Below are 21,312 nucleotides of genomic sequence, written 5' to 3' on the forward strand. Positions count from 1 at the left end.
TCTCTCTCTCTCAGGTATGCCCGTCTACCCCTCAGGGCCGAGGCTAAGGGAAGCCCTTGCACACCCCATCCGCGCCGGGATTATTGCGGGCTGCTGCTTCCTGGCCACCGCCCTTGTGACCAGCGTGCTAGTGTCGTGCATCATGAGCAGGAGGAGAACAAGGAGGAGGACACTCGGTGAGGAGAATCAAGTCAGCGTTTGACCGAGTGTGGCATCAAGGAGCCCCAGTAATTCCGAATTCAATGGGGGATACACAACTGGCATTTACATAGAAACATAGAAACATAGAAACTAGCAGCAGGAGTAGGCCATTCGGCCCCTCGAGCCTGCTCCGCCATTCAATGCGATCATGGCTGATCATCCAAATTCAGTAACCTGTCGCTGCTTTCTCCCCATATCCCTTGATCCCCTTAACCTTAAGAAATATATCTAACGCTGACTGGTGTCTCTCAGTCCCCCTCCCTCAGGGAGATATCTGTACACTGACCGGTGTCTCTCAGTCCCTCTCTCTCAGGGAGATATCTGTACACTGACTGGTGTCTCTCAGTCCCTCTCTCTCTCAGGGAGATATCTGTACACTGACTGGTGTCTCTCAGTCCCTCTCTCTCAGGGAGATATCTGTACACTGACTGGTGTCTCTCAGTCCCTCTCTCTCAGGGAGATATCTGTATACTGACTGGTGTCTCTCAGTCCCCTCTCTCTCAGGGAGATATCTGTACACTGACTGGTGTCTCTCAGTCTCTCTCTCTCTCAGGGAGATATCTGTACACTGACTGGTGTCTCTCAGTCCCTCTCTCTCAGGGAGATATCTGCACACTGACTGGTGTCTCTCAGTCCCTCAGGGAGATATCTGTACACTGACTGGTGTCTCTCAGTCCCTCACTCTCAGGGAGATATCTGTACACTGACTGGTGTCTCTCAGTCGCTCTCTCTCAGGGAGATATCTGAACACTGACTGGTGTCTCTCAGTCCCTCTCTCTCAGGGAGATATCTGTACACTGACTGGTGTCTCTCAGTCCCTCTCTCTCAGGGAGATATCTGTACACTGACTGGTGTCTCTCAGTCCCTCTCTCTCAGGGAGATATCTGTACACTGACTGGTGTTTCTCAGTCCCTCTCTCTCAGGGAGATATCTGTACACTGACTGGTGTCTCAGGCCCTCTCCCTCAGGGAGATATCTGTACACTGACTGATGTCTCTCAGTCCCCTCTCTCAGGGAGATATCTGTACACTGACTGGTGTCTCTCTGTCCCTCTCTCTCAGGGAGATATCTGTACACTGACTGGTGTCTCTCAGTCCCTCTCTCTCAGGGAGATATCTGTACACTGACTGGTGTCTCAGTCCCTCTCTCTCTCAGGGAGATATCTGTACACTGACTGGTGTCTCTCAGTCCCTCTCTCTCAGGGAGATATCTGTACACTGACTGGTGTCTCTCAGTCCCTCTCCCTCAGGGAGATATCTGTACACTGACTGGTGTCTCTCAGTCCCTCTCTCTCAGGGAGATATCTGTACACTGACTGGTGTCTCTCAGTCCCTCTCTCTCAGGGAGATATCTGCACACTGACTGGTGTCTCTCAGTCCCTCTCTCTCAGGGAGATATCTGTACACTGACTGGTGTCTCTCAGTCCCCTCTCTCTCAGGGAGATATCTGTACACTGACTGGTGTCTCTCAGTCCCTCTCTCTCAGGGAGATATCTGTACACTGACTGGTGTCTCTCAGTCCCTCAGGGAGATATCTGTACACTGACTGGTGTCTCTCAGTCCCCTCTCTCCCTCAGGGAGATATCTGTACACTGACTGGTGTCTCTCAGTCCCTCTCTCTCAGGGAGATATCTGTACACTGACTGGTGTCTCTCAGTCCCTCTCTCTCAGGGAGATATCTGTACACTGACTGGTGTCTCTCAGTCCCTCTCTCTCAGGGAGATATCTGTACACTGACTGGTGTCTCTCAGTCCCTCTCCCTCAGTAGCAGAAGCAGGTTAGATGCATTGCTGAGCAGGTATTCAGAAACTCGAGAAGGTTTGGCCTCACAATTATTGATAATTCAAATCTTTTGATCCATTTACAGATGTTCCAATCATTTTCAGTCGCTATCAGAAGGCTCCACATCCAGTGTAAGTCATTCAGTAAACACCTCCTCCCTGCATAACTGTATCTAACCCATGCTGTACCTGCCCTGGGAGTGTTTGATGGGACGGTGTAGAGGGAGCTTTACTCTGTATCTAACCCCGTGCTGTACCTGCCCTGGGAGTGTGTGATGGGACAGTGTAGAGGGAGCTTTACTCTGTATCTAACCCGTGCTGTACCTGCCCTGGGAGTGTTTGATGGGACAGTGTAGAGGGAGCTTTACTCTGTATCTAACCCGTGCTGTACCTGCCCTGGGAGTGTTTGATGGGACAGTGTAGAGGGAGCTTTACTCTGTATCTAACCCATGCTGTACCTGCCCTGGGAGTGTTTGATGGGACAGTGTAGAGGGAGCTTTACTCTGTATCTAACCCCGTGCTGTACCTGCCCCGGGAGTGTTTGATGGGACAGTGTAGAGGGAGCTTTACTCTGTATCTAACCCGTGCTGTACCTGCCCTGGGTGTGTTTGATGGGACAGTGTAGAGGGAGCTTTACTCTGTATCTAACCCGTGCTGTACCTGCCCTGGGTGTGTTTGATGGGACAGTGTAGAGGGAGCTTTACTCTGTATCTAACCCATGCTGTACCTGCCCTGGGAGTGTTTGATGGGACAGTGTAGAGGGAGCTTTACTCTGTATCTAACCCATGCTGTACCCGCCCTGGGATTGTTTGATGGGACAGTGTAGAGGGAGCTTTACTCTGTATCTAGCCCCGTGCTGTACCTGCCCTGGGAGTGTTTGATGGGAGAGTGTAGAGGGAGCTTTACTCTGTATCTAACCCGTGCTGTACCCGCCCTGGGAGTGTTTGATGGGAGAGTGTAGAGGGAGCTTTACTCTGTATCTAACCCGTGCTGTACCTGCCCTGGGAGTGTTTGATGGGACAGTGTAGAGGGAGCTTTACTCTGTATCTAACCCATGCTGTACCCGCCCTGGGAGTGTTTGATGGGAGAGTGTAGAGGGAGCTTTACTCTGTAACTAACCCCGTGCTGTACCTGCCCTGGGAGTGTTTGATGGGACAGTGTAGAGGGAGCTTTACTCTGTATCTAACCCCGTGCTGTACCTGCCCTGGGAGTGTTTGATGGGACAGTGTAGAGGGAGCTTTACTCTGTATCTAACCCATGCTGTACCCGCCCTGGGAGTGTTTGATGGGACAGTGTAGAGGGAGCTTTACTCTGTATCTAACCCGTGCTGTACCCGCCCTGGGAGTGTTTGATGGGACAGTGTAGAGGGAGCTTTACTCTGTATCTAACCCGTGCTGTACCCGCCCTGGGAGTGTTTGATGGGAGAGTGTAGAGGGAGCTTTACTCTGTATCTAACCCGTGCTGTACCTGCCCTGGGAGTGTTTGATGGGACAGTGTAGAGGGAGCTTTACTCTGTATCTAACCCATGCTGTACCCGCCCTGGGAGTGTTTGATGGGAGAGTGTAGAGGGAGCTTTACTCTGTAACTAACCCCGTGCTGTACCTGCCCTGGGAGTGTTTGATGGGACAGTGTAGAGGGAGCTTTACTCTGGATCTAACCCCGTGCTGCACCTGCCCTGGGAGTGTTTGATGGGACAGTGTAGAGGGAGCTTTACTCTGTATCTAACCCCGTGCTGTACCTGCCCTGGGAGTGTTTGATGGGACAGTGTAGAGGGAGCTTTACTCTGTATCTAACCTGTGCTGTACTTGCCCTGGGAGTGTTTGATGGGACAGTGTAGACGGAGCTTTACTCTGTATCTAACCCCGTGCTGTACCTGCCCTGGGAGTGTTTGATGGGACAGTGTAGAGGGAGCTTTACTCTGTATCTAATCCCGTGCTGCACCTGCCCTGGGAGTGTTTGATGGGACAGTGTAAAGGGAGCTTTACTCTGTATCTAACCCCGTGCTGTACCTGCCCTGGGAGTGTTTGATGGGACAGTGTAGAGGGATTTTTACTCTGTATCTAACCCCGTGCTGTACCTGCCCTGGGAGTGTTTGATGGGACAGTGTAGAGGGAGCTTTACTCTGTATCTAACCCTGTGCTGTGCCTGCCCTGGGAGTGTTTGATGGGACAGTGTAGAGGGAGCTTTACTCTGTATCTAACCCGTGCTGTACCTGCCCTGGGAGTGTTTGATGGAACAGTGTAGAGGGAGCTTTACTCTGTATCTAACCCGTGCTGTACCTGCCCTGGGAGTGTTTGATGGGACAGTGTAGAGGGAGCTTTACTCTGTATCTAACCCGTGCTGTACCTGCCCTGGGAGTGTTTGATGGGACAATGTAGAGGGAGCTTTACTCTGTATCTAACCCTGTGCTGTACCTGCCCTGGGAGTGTTTGATGGGACAGTGTAGAGGGAGCTTTACTCTGTATCTAACCCCGTGCTGTACCTGCCCTGGGAGTGTTTGATGGGACAGTGTAGAGGGAGCTTTACTCTGTATCTAACCCGTGCTGAACCTGTCCTGGGAGTGTTTGATGGGGACAGTGTAGAGGGAGCTTTACTCTGTATCTAACCCCGTGCTGTACCTGCCCTGGGATTGTTTGATGGGACAGTGTAGAGGGAGCTTTACTCTGTATCTAACCCATGCTGTACCCGCCCTGGGAGTGTTTGATGGGACAGTGTAGAGGGAGCTTTACTCTGTATCTAACCCGTGCTGTACCTGCCCTGGGAGTGTTTGATGGGACAGTGTAGAGGGAGCTTTACTCTGTATCTAACCCGTGCTGTACCTGCCCTGGGAGTGTTTGATGGGACAGTGTAGAGGGAGCTTTACTCTGTATCTAACCCCGTGCTGCACCTGCCCTGGGAGTGTTTGATGGGACAGTGCAGAGGGAGCTTTACTCTGTATCTAACCCCGTGCTGTACCTGTCCTGGGAGTGTTTGATGGAACAGTGTAGAGGGAGCTTTATTCTGTATCTAACCCTGTGCTGTACCTGCCCTGGGAGTGTTTGATGGGACAGTGTAGAGGGAGCTTTACTCTGTATCTAACCCGTGCTGTACCTGCCCTGGGAGTGTTTGATGGGACAGTGTAGAGGGAGCTTTACTCTGTATCTAACCCATGCTGTACCCGCCCTGGGAGTGTTTGATGGGAGAGTGTAGAGGGAGCTTTACTCTGTAACTAACCCCGTGCTGTACCTGCCCTGGGAGTGTTTGATGGGACAGTGTAGAGGGAGCTTTACTCTGTATCTAACCCCGTGCTGTACCTGCCCTGGGAGTGTTTGATGGGACAGTGTAGAGGGAGCTTTACTCTGTATCTAACCCATGCTGTACCCGCCCTGGGAGTGTTTGATGGGACAGTGTAGAGGGAGCTTTACTCTGTATCTAACCCGTGCTGTACCCGCCCTGGGAGTGTTTGATGGGAGAGTGTAGAGGGAGCTTTACTCTGTATCTAACCCGTGCTGTACCTGCCCTGGGAGTGTTTGATGGGACAGTGTAGAGGGAGCTTTACTCTGTATCTAACCCATGCTGTACCCGCCCTGGGTGTGTTTGATGGGAGAGTGTAGAGGGAGCTTTACTCTGTAACTAACCCCGTGCTGTACCTGCCCTGGGAGTGTTTGATGGGACAGTGTAGAGGGAGCTTTACTCTGGATCTAACCCCGTGCTGCACCTGCCCTGGGAGTGTTTGATGGGACAGTGTAGAGGGAGCTTTACTCTGTATCTAACCCCGTGCTGTACCTGCCCTGGGAGTGTTTGATGGGACAGTGTAGAGGGAGCTTTACTCTGTATCTAACCTGTGCTGTACTTGCCCTGGGAGTGTTTGATGGGACAGTGTAGACGGAGCTTTACTCTGTATCTAACCCCGTGCTGTACCTGCCCTGGGAGTGTTTGATGGGACAGTGTAGAGGGAGCTTTACTCTGTATCTAATCCCGTGCTGCACCTGCCCTGGGAGTGTTTGATGGGACAGTGTAAAGGGAGCTTTACTCTGTATCTAACCCCGTGCTGTACCTGCCCTGGGAGTGTTTGATGGGACAGTGTAGAGGGATTTTTACTCTGTATCTAACCCCGTGCTGTACCTGCCCTGGGAGTGTTTGATGGGACAGTGTAGAGGGAGCTTTACTCTGTATCTAACCCTGTGCTGTGCCTGCCCTGGGAGTGTTTGATGGGACAGTGTAGAGGGAGCTTTACTCTGTATCTAACCCGTGCTGTACCTGCCCTGGGAGTGTTTGATGGAACAGTGTAGAGGGTGCTTTACTCTGTATCTAACCCGTGCTGTACCTGCCCTGGGAGTGTTTGATGGGACAGTGTAGAGGGAGCTTTACTCTGTATCTAACCCGTGCTGTACCTGCCCTGGGAGTGTTTGATGGGACAGTGTAGAGGGAGCTTTACTCTGTATCTAACCCTGTGCTGTACCTGCCCTGGGAGTGTTTGATGGGACAGTGTAGAGGGAGCTTTACTCTGTATCTAACCCCGTGCTGTACCTGCCCTGGGAGTGTTTGATGGGACAGTGTAGAGGGAGCTTTACTCTGTATCTAACCCGTGCTGAACCTGTCCTGGGAGTGTTTGATGGGGACAGTGTAGAGGGAGCTTTACTCTGTATCTAACCCCGTGCTGTACCTGCCCTGGGATTGTTTGATGGGACAGTGTAGAGGGAGCTTTACTCTGTATCTAACCCATGCTGTACCCGCCCTGGGAGTGTTTGATGGGACAGTGTAGAGGGAGCTTTACTCTGTATCTAACCCGTGCTGTACCTGCCCTGGGAGTGTTTGATGGGACAGTGTAGAGGGAGCTTTACTCTGTATCTAACCCGTGCTGTACCTGCCCTGGGAGTGTTTGATGGGACAGTGTAGAGGGAGCTTTACTCTGTATCTAACCCCGTGCTGCACCTGCCCTGGGAGTGTTTGATGGGACAGTGCAGAGGGAGCTTTACTCTGTATCTAACCCCGTGCTGTACCTGTCCTGGGAGTGTTTGATGGAACAGTGTAGAGGGAGCTTTATTCTGTATCTAACCCTGTGCTGTACCTGCCCTGGGAGTGTTTGATGGGACAGTGTAGAGGGAGCTTTACTCTGTATCTAACCCCGTGCTGTACCTGCCCTGGGAGTGTTTGATGGGACAGTGTAGAGGGAGCTTTACTCTGTATCTATCCCGTGCTGTACCTGCCCTGGAAGTGTTTGATGGGACAGTGTAGAGGGAGCTTTACTCTGTATCTAACCCGTGCTGTACCTGCCCTGGGAGTGTTTGATGGGACAGTGTAGAGGGAGCTTTACTCTGTATCTAACCCGTGCTGTACCTGCCCTGGGAGTGTTTGATGGGACAGTGTAGAGGGAGCTTTACTCTGTACCAACCCGTGCTGTACCTGCCCTGGGAGTGTTTGATGGGACAGTGTAGAGGGAGCTTTACTCTGTATCTAACCCCGTGCTGCACCTGCCCTGGGAGTGTTTGATGGGACAGTGCAGAGGGAGCTTTATTCTGTATCTAACCCCGTGCTGTACCTGTCCTGGGAGTGTTTGATGGAACAATGTAGAGGGAGCTTTATTCTGTATCTAACCCTGTGCTGTACCTGCCCTGGGAGTGTTTGATGGGACAGTGTAGAGGGAGCTTTACTCTGTATCTAACCCCGTGCTGCACCTGCCCTGGGAGTGTTTGATGGGACAGTGTAGAGGGAGCTTTACTCTGTATCTATCCCGTGCTGTACCTGCCCTGGAAGTGTTTGATGGGACAGTGTAGAGGGAGCTTTACTCTGTATCTAACCCCGTGCTGTACCTGCCCTGGGAATGTTTGATGGGACAGTGTAGAGGGAGCTTTACTTTGTACCTAACCCCATGCTGTACCTGCCCTGGGAGTGTTTGATGGGACAGTGTAGAGGGAGCTTTACTCTGTATCTAACCCCGTGCTGTACCTGCCCTGGGAGTGTTTGATGGGACACCTGCCCTGGGAGTGTTTGATGGGAGAGTGTAGAGGGATCTTTACTCTGTAACTAACCCCGTGCTGTACCTGCCCTGGGAGTGTTTGATGGGACAGTGTAGAGGGAGCTTTACTCTGTATCTAACCCCGTGCTGTACCCGCCCTGGGAGTGTTTGATGGGACAGTGTAGAGGGAGCTTTACTCTGGATCTAACCCGTGCTGTACCCGCCCTGGGAGTGTTTGATGGGAGAGTGTAGAGGGAGCTTTACTCTGTATCTAACCCGTGCTGTACCTGCCCTGGGAGTGTTTGATGGGACAGTGTAGAGGGAGCTTTACTCTGTATCTAACCCATGCTGTACCCGCCCTGGGAGTGTTTGATGGGAGAGTGTAGAGGGAGCTTTACTCTGTAACTAACCCCGTGCTGTACCTGCCCTGGGAGTGTTTGATGGGACAGTGTAGAGGGAGCTTTACTCTGGATCTAACCCCGTGCTGCACCTGCCCTGGGAGTTTTTGATGGGACAGTGTAGAGGGAGCTTTACTCTGTATCTAACCCCGTGCTGTACCTGCCCTGGGAGTGTTTGATGGGACAGTGTAGAGGGAGCTTTACTCTGTATCTAACCTGTGCTGTACTTGCCCTGGGAGTGTTTGATGGGACAGTGTAGACGGAGCTTTACTCTGTATCTAACCCCGTGCTGTACCTGCCCTGGGAGTGTTTGATGGGACAGTGTAGAGGGAGCTTTACTCTGTATCTAATCCCGTGCTGCACCTGCCCTGGGAGTGTTTGATGGGACAGTGTAAAGGGAGCTTTACTCTGTATCTAACCCCGTGCTGTACCTGCCCTGGGAGTGTTTGATGGGACAGTGTAGAGGGATTTTTACTCTGTATCTAACCCCGTGCTGTACCTGCCCTGGGAGTGTTTGATGGGACAGTGTAGAGGGAGCTTTACTCTGTATCTAACCCTGTGCTGTGCCTGCCCTGGGAGTGTTTGATGGGACAGTGTAGAGGGAGCTTTACTCTGTATCTAACCCGTGCTGTACCTGCCCTGGGAGTGTTTGATGGAACAGTGTAGAGGGAGCTTTACTCTGTATCTAACCCGTGCTGTACCTGCCCTGGGAGTGTTTGATGGGACAGTGTAGAGGGAGCTTTACTCTGTATCTAACCCGTGCTGTACCTGCCCTGGGAGTGTTTGATGGGACAGTGTAGAGGGAGCTTTACTCTGTATCTAACCCTGTGCTGTACCTGCCCTGGGAGTGTTTGATGGGACAGTGTAGAGGGAGCTTTACTCTGTATCTAACCCCGTGCTGTACCTGCCCTGGGAGTGTTTGATGGGACAGTGTAGAGGGAGCTTTACTCTGTATCTAACCCGTGCTGAACCTGTCCTGGGAGTGTTTGATGGGGACAGTGTAGAGGGAGCTTTACTCTGTATCTAACCCCGTGCTGTACCTGCCCTGGGATTGTTTGATGGGACAGTGTAGAGGGAGCTTTACTCTGTATCTAACCCATGCTGTACCCGCCCTGGGAGTGTTTGATGGGAGAGTGTAGAGGGAGCTTTACTCTGTATCTAACCCGTGCTGTACCTGCCCTGGGAGTGTTTGATGGGACAGTGTAGAGGGAGCTTTACTCTGTATCTAACCGGTGCTGTACCTGCCCTGGGAGTGTTTGATGGGACAGTGTAGAGGGAGCTTTACTCTGTATCTAACCCCGTGCTGCACCTGCCCTGGGAGTGTTTGATGGGACAGTGCAGAGGGAGCTTTACTCTGTATCTAACCCCGTGCTGTACCTGTCCTGGGAGTGTTTGATGGAACAGTGTAGAGGGAGCTTTATTCTGTATCTAACCCTGTGCTGTACCTGCCCTGGGAGTGTTTGATGGGACAGTGTAGAGGGAGCTTTACTCTGTATCTAACCCGTGCTGTACCCGCCCTGGGAGTGTTTGATGGGAGAGTGTAGAGGGAGCTTTACTCTGTATCTAACCCGTGCTGTACCTGCCCTGGGAGTGTTTGATGGGACAGTGTAGAGGGAGCTTTACTCTGTATCTAACCCATGCTGTACCCGCCCTGGGAGTGTTTGATGGGAGAGTGTAGAGGGAGCTTTACTCTGTAACTAACCCCGTGCTGTACCTGCCCTGGGAGTGTTTGATGGGACAGTGTAGAGGGAGCTTTACTCTGTATCTAACCCCGTGCTGTACCTGCCCTGGGAGTGTTTGATGGGACAGTGTAGAGGGAGCTTTACTCTGTATCTAACCCCGTGCTGTACCTGCCCTGGGAGTGTTTGATGGGACAGTGTAGAGGGAGCTTTACTCTGTATCTAACCCATGCTGTACCCGCCCTGGGAGTGTTTGATGGGACAGTGTAGAGGGAGCTTTACTCTGTATCTAACCCGTGCTGTACCCGCCCTGGGAGTGTTTGATGGGACAGTGTAGAGGGAGCTTTACTCTGTATCTAACCCGTGCTGTACCCGCCCTGGGAGTGTTTGATGGGAGAGTGTAGAGGGAGCTTTACTCTGTATCTAACCCGTGCTGTACCTGCCCTGGGAGTGTTTGATGGGACAGTGTAGAGGGAGCTTTACTCTGTATCTAACCCATGCTGTACCCGCCCTGGGAGTGTTTGATGGGAGAGTGTAGAGGGAGCTTTACTCTGTAACTAACCCCGTGCTGTACCTGCCCTGGGAGTGTTTGATGGGACAGTGTAGAGGGAGCTTTACTCTGGATCTAACCCCGTGCTGCACCTGCCCTGGGAGTGTTTGATGGGAGAGTGTAGAGGGAGCTTTACTCTGTATCTAACCCCGTGCTGTACCTGCCCTGGGAGTGTTTGATGGGACAGTGTAGAGGGAGCTTTACTCTGTATCTAACCTGTGCTGTACTTGCCCTGGGAGTGTTTGATGAGACAGTGTAGACGGAGCTTTACTCTGTATCTAACCCCGTGCTGTACCTGCCCTGGGAGTGTTTGATGGGACAGTGTAGAGGGAGCTTTACTCTGTATCTAATCCCGTGCTGCACCTGCCCTGGGAGTGTTTGATGGGACAGTGTAAAGGGAGCTTTACTCTGTATCTAACCCCGTGCTGTACCTGCCCTGGAAGTGTTTGATGGGACAGTGTAGAGGGATTTTTACTCTGTATCTAACCCCGTGCTGTACCTGCCCTGGGAGTGTTTGATGGGACAGTGTAGAGGGAGCTTTACTCTGTATCTAACCCTGTGCTGTGCCTGCCCTGGGAGTGTTTGATGGGACAGTGTAGAGGGAGCTTTACTCTGCATCTAACCCGTGCTGTACCTGCCCTGGGAGTGTTTGATGGAACAGTGTAGAGGGAGCTTTACTCTGTATCTAACCCGTGCTGTACCTGCCCTGGGAGTGTTTGATGGGACAGTGTAGAGGGAGCTTTACTCTGTATCTAACCCGTGCTGTACCTGCCCTGGGAGTGTTTGATGGGACAGTGTAGAGGGAGCTTTACTCTGTATCTAACCCTGTGCTGTACCTGCCCTGGGAGTGTTTGATGGGACAGTGTAGAGGGAGCTTTACTCTGTATCTAACCCCGTGCTGTACCTGCCCTGGGAGTGTTTGATGGGACAGTGTAGAGGGAGCTTTACTCTGTATCTAACCCGTGCTGAACCTGTCCTGGGAGTGTTTGATGGGGACAGTGTAGAGGGAGCTTTACTCTGTATCTAACCCCGTGCTGTACCTGCCCTGGGATTGTTTGATGGGACAGTGTAGAGGGAGCTTTACTCTGTATCTAACCCATGCTGTACCCGCCCTGGGAGTGTTTGATGGGACAGTGTAGAGGGAGCTTTACTCTGTATCGAACCCGTGCTGTACCTGCCCTGGGAGTGTTTGATGGGACAGTGTAGAGGGAGCTTTACTCTGTATCTAACCCGTGCTGTACCTGCCCTGGGAGTGTTTGATGGGACAGTGTAGAGGGAGCTTTACTCTGTATCTAACCCCGTGCTGCACCTGCCCTGGGAGTGTTTGATGGGACAGTGCAGAGGGAGCTTTACTCTGTATCTAACCCCGTGCTGTACCTGTCCTGGGAGTGTTTGATGGAACAGTGTAGAGGGAGCTTTATTCTGTATCTAACCCTGTGCTGTACCTGCCCTGGGAGTGTTTGATGGGACAGTGTAGAGGGAGCTTTACTCTGTATCTAACCCCGTGCTGTACCTGCCCTGGGAGTGTTTGATGGGACAGTGTAGAGGGAGCTTTACTCTGTATCTATCCCGTGCTGTACCTGCCCTGGAAGTGTTTGATGGGACAGTGTAGAGGGAGCTTTACTCTGTATCTAACCCCGTGCTGTACCTGCCCTGGGAATGTTTGATGGGACAGTGTAGAGGGAGCTTTACTTTGTACCTAAACCCATGCTGTACCTGCCCTGGGAATGTTTGATGGGACAGTGTAGAGGGAGCTTTACTCTGTATCTAACCCCGTGCTGTACCTGCCCTGGGAGTGTTTGATGGGACAGTGTAGAGGGAGCTTTACTCTGTATCTAACCCCGTGCTGTACCTGCCCTGGGAGTGTTTGATGGGACAGTGTAGAGGAAGCTTTACTCTGTATCTAACCCCGTGCTGTACCTGCCCTGGGAGTGTTTGATGGGACAGTGTAGAGGGAGCTTTACTCTGTATCTAACCCGTGCTGTACCTGCCCTGGGAGTGTTTGATGGGACAGTGTAGAGGGAGCTTTACTCTGTATCTAACCCGTGCTGTACCTGCCCTGGGAGTGTTTGATGGGACAGTGTAGAGGGAGCTTTACTCTGTACCAACCCGTGCTGTACCTGCCCTGGGAGTGTTTGATGGGACAGTGTAGAGGGAGCTTTACTCTGTATCTAACCCCGTGCTGCACCTGCCCTGGGAGTGTTTGATGGGACAGTGCAGAGGGAGCTTTACTCTGTATCTAACCCCGTGCTGTACCTGTCCTGGGAGTGTTTGATGGAACAATGTAGAGGGAGCTTTATTCTGTATCTAACCCTGTGCTGTACCTGCCCTGGGAGTGTTTGATGGGACAGTGTAGAGGGAGCTTTACTCTGTATCTAACCCCGTGCTGTACCTGCCCTGGGAGTGTTTGATGGGACAGTGTAGAGGGAGCTTTACTCTGTATCTATCCCGTGCTGTACCTGCCCTGGAAGTGTTTGATGGGACAGTGTAGAGGGAGCTTTACTCTGTATCTAACCCCGTGCTGTACCTGCCCTGGGAATGTTTGATGGGACAGTGTAGAGGGAGCTTTACTTTGTACCTAACCCCATGCTGTACCTGCCCTGGGAGTGTTTGATGGGACAGTGTAGAGGGAGCTTTACTCTGTATCTAACCCCGTGCTGTACCTGCCCTGGGAGTGTTTGATGGGACACCTGCCCTGGGAGTGTTTGATGGGAGAGTGTAGAGGGAGCTTTACTCTGTATCTAACCCCGTGCTGTACCTGCCCTGGGAGTGTTTGATGGGACAGTGTAGAGAGAGCTTTACTCTGTATCTAACCCCGTGCTGTATCTGCCCTGGGAGTGTTTGATGGGACAGTGTAGACGGAGCTTTACTCTGTATCTAACCCATGCTGTACCTGCCCTGGGAGTGTTTGATGGGACAGTGTAGAGGGAGCTTTACTCTGTATCTAACCCGTGCTGTACCTGTCCTGGGAGTGTTTGATGGGACAGTGTAGAGGGAGCTTTACTCTGTATCTAACCCGTGCTGTACCTGTCCTGGGAGTGTTTGATGGGACAGTGTAGAGGGAGCTTTACTTTGTATCTAACCCCGTGCTGTACCTGCCCTGGGAGTGTTTGATGGGACAATCTAGATCTGATTTTCCTCTTCTTCCTCTTCCCTTCAGGCGATCGGACAGCCCGGATAGTGTGTTGAAGCTCAAGTTCGAGAGTTCCGGCTACGAGACGTTCGAGGCCATTCCACGTTCCCCGCGGAGGACGAGCGACGAGAAGCACTCCCAGTACGAGAGCCACCTGGGCTGCCTCGAGTCCATTCGAAGAGGCCCTGATGGTCGCTTCATGGTTGAGCTGCAACGCGAGCCAGAAAGCCCTCGTCTCGCGGCCTACCCGCACCCGGCCCGGCCTGACGCCTCCCCCGAGTCCAAGGGTGCCCGGGCGGGGGTGGCGCTGAGGTCGAAGGCCAGGGGTCAGACCCAAGTACGCCCTCAGGCCCGTTACTTCGCCCTGGTCACTAGCAGCCCGGCAACCGACTCCCAGCCTCCCTGCATCCCTGACCTCAGCCCCATCCCGCCTACCCAGTCGAGGCCGGTGGTCTCCCCGGGGCCCAGTCTCCATGGCGACCAGCCGGGCCTAGATACCAGGCCTAGTCGCAGCCTGCTGAACCTGGGCTGCGGCGACCCCGGAGTTGGGGGCCTGAGCCACGGCTTGTCCTGGCCGGGCCCCCTGGAGGCCGCTCATCCAGGCCTTCCACCACCAGGCTCCTGCTTGAGGCCTACCCAGCCAGGCCCCCCGGCCTCAGGCCTAACGGGAGGACTGGGGAGACGGGAGGTGGCCTGCAGCCCAGGCCTAACCGCTCAGGCCTCCCAGTCTCGCTGCCAAGCCCTTGAAAGACCTTTGGCCTCGGGCCTGGTCCCCCTAGTTTCGATCGCCCGGCCCCCATCGCTCGCCCCCTCGGGGGGGACAGGGGGTTCCCCCGCCCCAGACAGCAGCGGATTTCACAGCGGAGATGGTTCCCAGAGGGCCAGCGGAGAGAGGACTCACGTCAAGCGGTGAGTGGCCAGGTGAAAAAAATCCTGCTTATGGTATTCGTAGCTTAACATCTGAACAAAGACCCATTATTAGATTAAGCGAATGGGCAAAACGGTGGCAAATGGCTTTCAATGTTGCCAAATATGAGATCATAGAGTCATACAGCACACAAAGAGGCCCTTCGGCCCATCGTGTCCGCGCCGGCCATCAAGCCCTGTCTATTCTAATCCTAGTCTCCAAATTTGCAGACGACACAAAGCTGGGTGGGCGTGTCTGCTGTGAGGAGGATGCCGAGAAACTCCAGGATGATTTGGACAGGTTGGGTGATTGGGCAGAAGCATGGCAGATGCAATATAACGTGGATCAATGTGAGGTTATCCACTTTGGTGGCAAAAACAGGAAGGCAGATTATTATCTGAACGGCAATAGATTGGGAGAAGGGAAAGTGCAATGAGACCTGGGTGTCCTTGTGCACCAGTCGCTGAAGGTAAGCATGCAGGTGCAGCAGGCGGTTAAGAAGGCAAATGGTATGTTGGCCTTCATAGCGAGAGGGTTCGAGTACAGGAACAAGGATGTCTTGCTGCAGTTGTACAGGGCCTTGGTGAGACGGCACCTTGATTACTGTGTGCAGTTTTGGTCGCCTTATCTGAGGAAGGATGTTCTTGCCATGGAGGGAGTGCAGCGAAGATTCACCAGACTGATACCTGGGATGGCAGGAATGACGTATGAGGAGAGATTGGGTCGATTAGGCTTATACTCACTGGAGTTCAGAAGATTGAGAGGGGATCTCATCGAAACTTATAAAATTCCAACAGGACTAGACAGACGAGATGCAGGAAGGATGTTTCTGATGGCCGGGGAGTCCAGAACCAGGGGTCACAGTCTAAGGATAAGGGGTAAGCCATTTAGGACAGAAATGAGGAGGAATTTCTTCACCCAGAGAGTGGTGAACCTGTGGAATTCTCTGCCACAGAGGGCGGTGGAGGCCAGTTCATTAAATATATTCAAGAAAGAGTTGGATATATTTCTTAAGGCTAAAGGGATCAAGGGTTATGGGGAGAAGGCAGGGGCAGGGTACTGAATTTGGATGATCAGCCATGATCTCATTGAATGGCGGAGCAGGCTCGAGGGGCCGAATGGCCGATTCCTGCTCCTGTGTAACAGGCTCGAGGGGCTGAATGGGCCTCCTCCTGTTCCTGTGTAACAGGCTCAAGGGTCTGAATGGGCCGCCTCCTGTTCCTGTGCAACAGGCTCGAGGGGCTGAATGGGCCTCCTCCTGTTCCTGTGTAACAGGCTCGAGGGGCTGAATGGGCCTCCTCCTGTTCCTGGGTAACAGGCTCCAGGGACTGAATGGCCTCCTCCTGTTCCTGTGTAACAGGCTGGAGGGGCTGAATGGGCCTCCTCCTGTTCCTGTGTAACAGGCTCGAGGGGGCTGAATGGGCCTCCTCCTGTTCCTGTGTAACAGGCACGAGGAGCTGAATGGGCCTCCTCCTGTTCCTGTGTAACAGGCTCGAGGGGCTGAATGGGCCTCCTCCTGTTCCTGTGTAACAGGCTCGAGGGGCTGGATGGGCCTCCTCCTGTTCCTGTGTAACAGGCTCCAGGGACAGAATGGGCCTCCTCCTGTTCCTGTGTAACAGGCTCGAGGGACTGAATGGCCTCCTCCTGTTCCTGTGTAACAGGCTCGAGGGGCTAAATGGGCCTCCTCCTGTTCCTGTGTAACAGGCTCGAGGGGCTGAATGGGCCTCCTCCTGTTCCTGTGTAACAGGCTCGATGGGCTGAATGGGCCTCCTCCTGTTCCGGTGTAACAGGCTCGAAGGGCTGAATGGGCCTCCTCCTGTTCCTGTGTAACAGGCTCGAGGGGGCTGAATGGGCCTCCTCCTGTTCCTGTGTAACAGGCCCGAGGGGCTGAATGGGCCTCCTCCTGTAACAGGCTCGAGGGGACTGAATGGGCCTCCTCCTGTTCCTATGAGCTGAAGGACGGGACTTCACTGTTTCTCGGTTCAATTTGTTTCAGAGATATCTCGGGGGATGAGAACTATGAATGGGATGCGGAGTTCGCGGTGGAGTCTGAGATACTCGAGGCCTTGAGATTGTACAAGAGAGCGAGACCCTCTCGCCCCAGCTCCAGCATTGTCCTCCAGGAGTTGGAACGTAAAGGTTAGTGGATATCACCCTGTCCTGGTCTAATACAGATGCCAGCGGCTAGAAGGGGAGGTGTGGTTGAGGGATATGGGGTTAAGGTGGGTAGGTGGGGTTGAGGGATTGGGGAGAAGGTGGGTAGGTGGGATTGAGGGATTGGGGAGAAGGTGGGGTTGAGGGATTGCGGAGAAGGTGGGTAGGTGGGATTGAGGGATTGGGGAGAAGGTGGGTAGGTGGGGTTGAGGGATTGGGGAGAAGGTGGGTGGTTGGGGTTGAGGAATTGGGGAGAAGGTGGGTGGGTGGGGTCGAGGGATTGGGGAGAAGGTGGGTAGGTGGGGTTGAGGGATTGGGGAGAAGGTGGGTGGGTGGGGTTGAGGGATTGGGGAGAAGGTGGGTGGGTGGGGTTGAGGGATTGGGGAGAAGGTGGGTAGGTGGGGTTGAGGGATTGGGGAGAAGGTGGGTAGGTGGGGTTGAGGGATTGGGGAGAAGGTGGGTAGGTGGGGTTGAGGGATTGGGGAGAAGGTGGGTAGGTGGGGTTGAGGGATTGGGGAGGAGGTGGGTAGGTGGGGTTGAGGGATTGGGTAGAAGGTGGGTGGATGGGGTTGAGGGATTGGGGAGAAGGTGGGTAGGTGGGGTTGAGGGATTGGGTAGAAGGTGGGTGGATGGGGTTGAGGGATTGGGGAGAAGGTGGGTAGGTGGGGTTGAGGGATTGGGTAGAAGGTGGGTGGATGGGGTTGAGCGATTGGGGAGAAGGTGTGTGGGCGGGGTTGAGGGACTGGGGTGAAGGTGGGTAGGTGGGGTTGAGGGATATGGGGAGAAGGTGGGTAGGTGGGGTTGAGGTATTGGGGAGAAGGTGGGTAGGTGGGGTTGAGGGATGGGGAGAAGGTGGGTAGGTGGGGTTGAGGGATTGCGGAGAAGGTGGGTGTGTGGGGTTGAGGGATTGGGGAGAAGGTGGGTGGGTGGGGTTGAGGGATTGGGGAGAAGGTGGGTGGGTGGGGTTGAGGGATTGGGGAGAAGGTGGGTCGGTGGGGTTGAGGGATTGGGGAGAAGGTGGGCAGGTGGGATTGGGGAGAAGGTGGGTAGGTGGGGTTGAGGGATTGGGGAGAAGGTGGGTAGGTGGGGTTGAGGGATTGGGGAGAAGGTGGGTAGGTGGGGTTGAGGGATTGGGGAGAAGGTGGGTAGGTGGGGTTGAGGGATTGGGGAGAAGGTGGGTGGTTGGGGTTGAGGAATTGGGGAGAAGGTGGGTGGGTGGGTTCGAGGGATTGGGGAGAAGGTGGGTAGGTGGGGTTGAGGGATTGGGGAGAAGGTGGGTGGGTGGGGTTGAGGGATTGGGGAGAAGGTGGGTGGGTGGGGTTGAGGGATTGGGGAGAAGGTGGGTAGGTGGGGTTGAGGGATTGGGGAGAAGGTGGGTAGGTGGGGTTGAGGGATTGGGGAGAAGGTGGGTAGGTGGGGTTGAGGGATTGGGGAGAAGGTGGGTAGGTGGGGTTGAGGGATTGGGGAGGAGGTGGGTAGGTGCGGTTGAGGGATTGGGTAGAAGGTGGGTGGATGGGGTTCAGGGATTGGGGAGAAGGTGGGTAGGTGGGGTTGAGGGATTGGGTAGAAGGTGGGTGGATGGGGTTGAGCGATTGGGGAGAAGGTGTGTGGGTGGGGTTGAGGGACTGGGGTGAAGGTGGGTAGGTGGGGTTGAGGGATATGGGGAGAAGGTGGGTAGGTGGGGTTGAGGTATTGGGGAGAAGGTGGGTAGGTGGGGTTGAGGGATGGGGAGAAGGTGGGTAGGTGGGGTTGAGGGATTGCGGAGAAGGTGGGTGTGTGGGGTTGAGGGATTGGGGAGAAGGTGGGTGGGTGGGGTTGAGGGATTGGGGAGAAGGTGGGTGGGTGGGGTTGAGGGATTGGGGAGAAGGTGGGTAGGTGGGGTTGAGGGATTGGGGAGAAGGTGGGTAGGTGGGGTTGAGGGATTGGGGAGAAGGTGGGTAGGTGGGGTTGAGGGATTGGGGAGAAGGTGGGTCGGTGGGGTTGAGTGATTGGGGAGAAGGTGGGTAGGTGGGGTTGAGGGATTGGGGAGGAGGTGGGTAGGTGGGGTTGAGGGATTGGGTAGAAAGTGGGTGGATGGGGTTGAGCGATTGGGGAGAAGGTGGGTGGGTGGGGTTGAGGGACTGGGGTGAAGGTGGGTCGGTGGGGTTGAGGGATATGGGGAGAAGGTGGGTGGGTGGAGTTGAGGGATTGGGGAGAAGGTGGGTAGGTGGGTTTGGGGCATTGGGGAGAAGGTGGGTGGTGGGGTTGAGGGATGGGGAGAAGGTGGGTGGGTGGGGTTGGGGGATTGGGGAGAAGGTGGGTAGTTGGGGTTGAGGGATTGGGGAGAAAGTGGGTAGGTGGGGTTGAGGGATTGGGGAGAAGGTGGGTAGGTGGGGTTGAGGGATAGGGGAGAAGGTGGGTAGGTGGGGTTGAGGGATTGGGGAGAAGATGGGTAGGTGGGGTTGAGCAATTGGGGAGAAGGTGGGGTTGGGGGATTGGGGAGAAGCTGGGTAGGTGGGGTTGAGGGATTGGGGAGAAGGTGGGTAGGTGGGGTTGAGGGATTGGGGAGAAGGTGGGTAGGTGAGGTTGAGGGATTGTGGAGAAGGTGGGTAGGTGGGGTTGAGGGATTGGGGAGAAGGTGGGTAGCTGGAGTTGAGGGATTGTGGAGAAGGTGGGTAGGTGAGGTTGAGGGATTGGGGAGAAGGTGGGTAGGTGGGGTTGAGGTATTGAGGAGAAGGTGGGGTTGAGGGATTGGGGAGAAGGTGGGCAGGTGGGGTTGAGGGATTGGGGAGAAGGTGGGTAGGTGAGGTTGAGGGATTGGGGAGAAGGTGGGTGGGTGGTGTTGAGGGATTGGGGAGAAGGTGGGTAGGTGAGGTTGAGGGATTGGGGAGAAAGTGGGTATGTGGGGTTGAGGGATTGGGGAGAAGGTGGGTAGGTGGGGTTGAGGGATTGGGGAGAAAGTGGGTCGGTGGGGTTGAGGGATTGGGGAGAAGGTGGGTAGATGGGGTTGAAGGATTGGGGAGAAGGTGGGGTTGAGGGATTGGGCAGAAGGTGGGTGGGTGGGGTTGAGGGATTGGGGAGAAGGTGGGTGGATGGGGTTGAGCGATTGGGGAGAAGGTGTGTGGGCGGGGTTGAGGGACTGGGGTGAAGGTGGGTAGGTGGGGTTGAGGGATATGGGGAGAAGGTGGGTAGGTGGGGTTGAGGTATTGGGGAGAAGGTGGGTAGGTGGGGTTGAGGGATGGGGAGAAGGTGGGTAGGTGGGGTTGAGGGATTGCGGAGAAGGTGGGTGTGTGGGGTTGAGGGATTGGGGAGAAGGTGGGTGGGTGGGGTTGAGGGATTGGGGAGAAGGTGGGTGGGTGGGGTTGAGGGATTGGGGAGAAGGTGGGTAGGTGGGGTTGAGGGATTGGGGAGAAGGTGGGCAGGTGGGATTGGGGAGAAGGTGGGTAGGTGGGGTTGAGGGATTGGGGAGAAGGTGGGTAGGTGGGGTTGAGGGATTGGGGAGAAGGTGGGTAGGTGGGGTTGAGGGATTGGGGAGAAGGTGGGTAGGTGGGGTTGAGGGATTGGGGAGAAGGTGGGTGGTTGGGGTTGAGGAATTGGGGAGAAGGTGGGTGGGTGGGTTCGAGGGATTGGGGAGAAGGTGGGTAGGTGGGGTTGAGGGATTGGGGAGAAGGTGGGTGGGTGGGGTTGAGGGATTGGGGAGAAGGTGGGTGGGTGGGGTTGAGGGATTGGGGAGAAGGTGGGTAGGTGGGGTTGAGGGATTGGGGAGAAGGTGGGTAGGTGGGGTTGAGTGATTGGGGAGAAGGTGGGTAGGTGGGGTTGAGGGATTGGGGAGAAGGTGGGTAGGTGGGGTTGAGGGATTGGGGAGGAGGTGGGTAGGTGCGGTTGAGGGATTGGGTAGAAGGTGGGTGGATGGGGTTCAGGGATTGGGGAGAAGGTGGGTAGGTGGGGTTGAGGGATTGGGTAGAAGGTGGGTGGATGGGGTTGAGCGATTGGGGAGAAGGTGTGTGGGTGGGGTTGAGGGACTGGGGTGAAGGTGGGTAGGTGGGGTTGAGGGATATGGGGAGAAGGTGGGTAGGTGGGGTTGAGGTATTGGGGAGAAGGTGGGTAGGTGGGGTTGAGGGATGGGGAGAAGGTGGGTAGGTGGGGTTGAGGGATTGCGGAGAAGGTGGGTGTGTGGGGTTGAGGGATTGGGGAGAAGGTGGGTGGGTGGGGTTGAGGGATTGGGGAGAAGGTGGGTGGGTGGGGTTGAGGGATTGGGGAGAAGGTGGGTAGGTGGGGTTGAGGGATTGGGGAGAAGGTGGGTAGGTGGGGTTGAGGGATTGGGGAGAAGGTGGGTAGGTGGGGTTGAGGGATTGGGGAGAAGGTGGGTCGGTGGGGTTGAGTGATTGGGGAGAAGGTGGGTAGGTGGGGTTGAGGGATTGGGGAGGAGGTGGGTAGGTGGGGTTGAGGGATTGGGTAGAAGGTGGGTGGATGGGGTTGAGCGATTGGGGAGAAGGTGGGTGGGTGGGGTTGAGGGACTGGGGTGAAGGTGGGTCGGTGGGGTTGAGGGATATGGGGAGAAGGTGGGTGGGTGGAGTTGAGGGATTGGGGAGA

At 54.7% G+C, this 21,312-nt stretch overlaps 1 protein-coding gene across 1 annotated transcript in view; it reads left to right on the forward strand.

Moving 5' to 3' along the window:
• Positions 1 to 21,312, forward strand: part of LOC147087073 (protein turtle homolog A-like) — a gene marked incomplete at its 5' end in the record, with an annotated part of 73,804 nt that overhangs the window by 18,813 nt on the left and 33,679 nt on the right. Inside the window, 4 exons of the mRNA XM_085978033.1 lie at positions 15 to 176; positions 2,068 to 2,113; positions 13,707 to 14,588; positions 16,583 to 16,725. Of these exons, the coding sequence (XP_085834159.1) occupies positions 15 to 176; positions 2,068 to 2,113; positions 13,707 to 14,588; positions 16,583 to 16,725 (1,233 nt within the window). The remainder of the gene's footprint in view (positions 1 to 14; positions 177 to 2,067; positions 2,114 to 13,706; positions 14,589 to 16,582; positions 16,726 to 21,312) is intronic.

The sequence above is a fragment of the Somniosus microcephalus genome, unplaced genomic scaffold (genome assembly GCF_052327205.1).
Source record: "Somniosus microcephalus isolate GS21.2 unplaced genomic scaffold, FLI_Smic_1.0 unresolved_chr6, whole genome shotgun sequence".
NCBI lineage: Eukaryota > Metazoa > Chordata > Chondrichthyes > Squaliformes > Somniosidae > Somniosus > Somniosus microcephalus.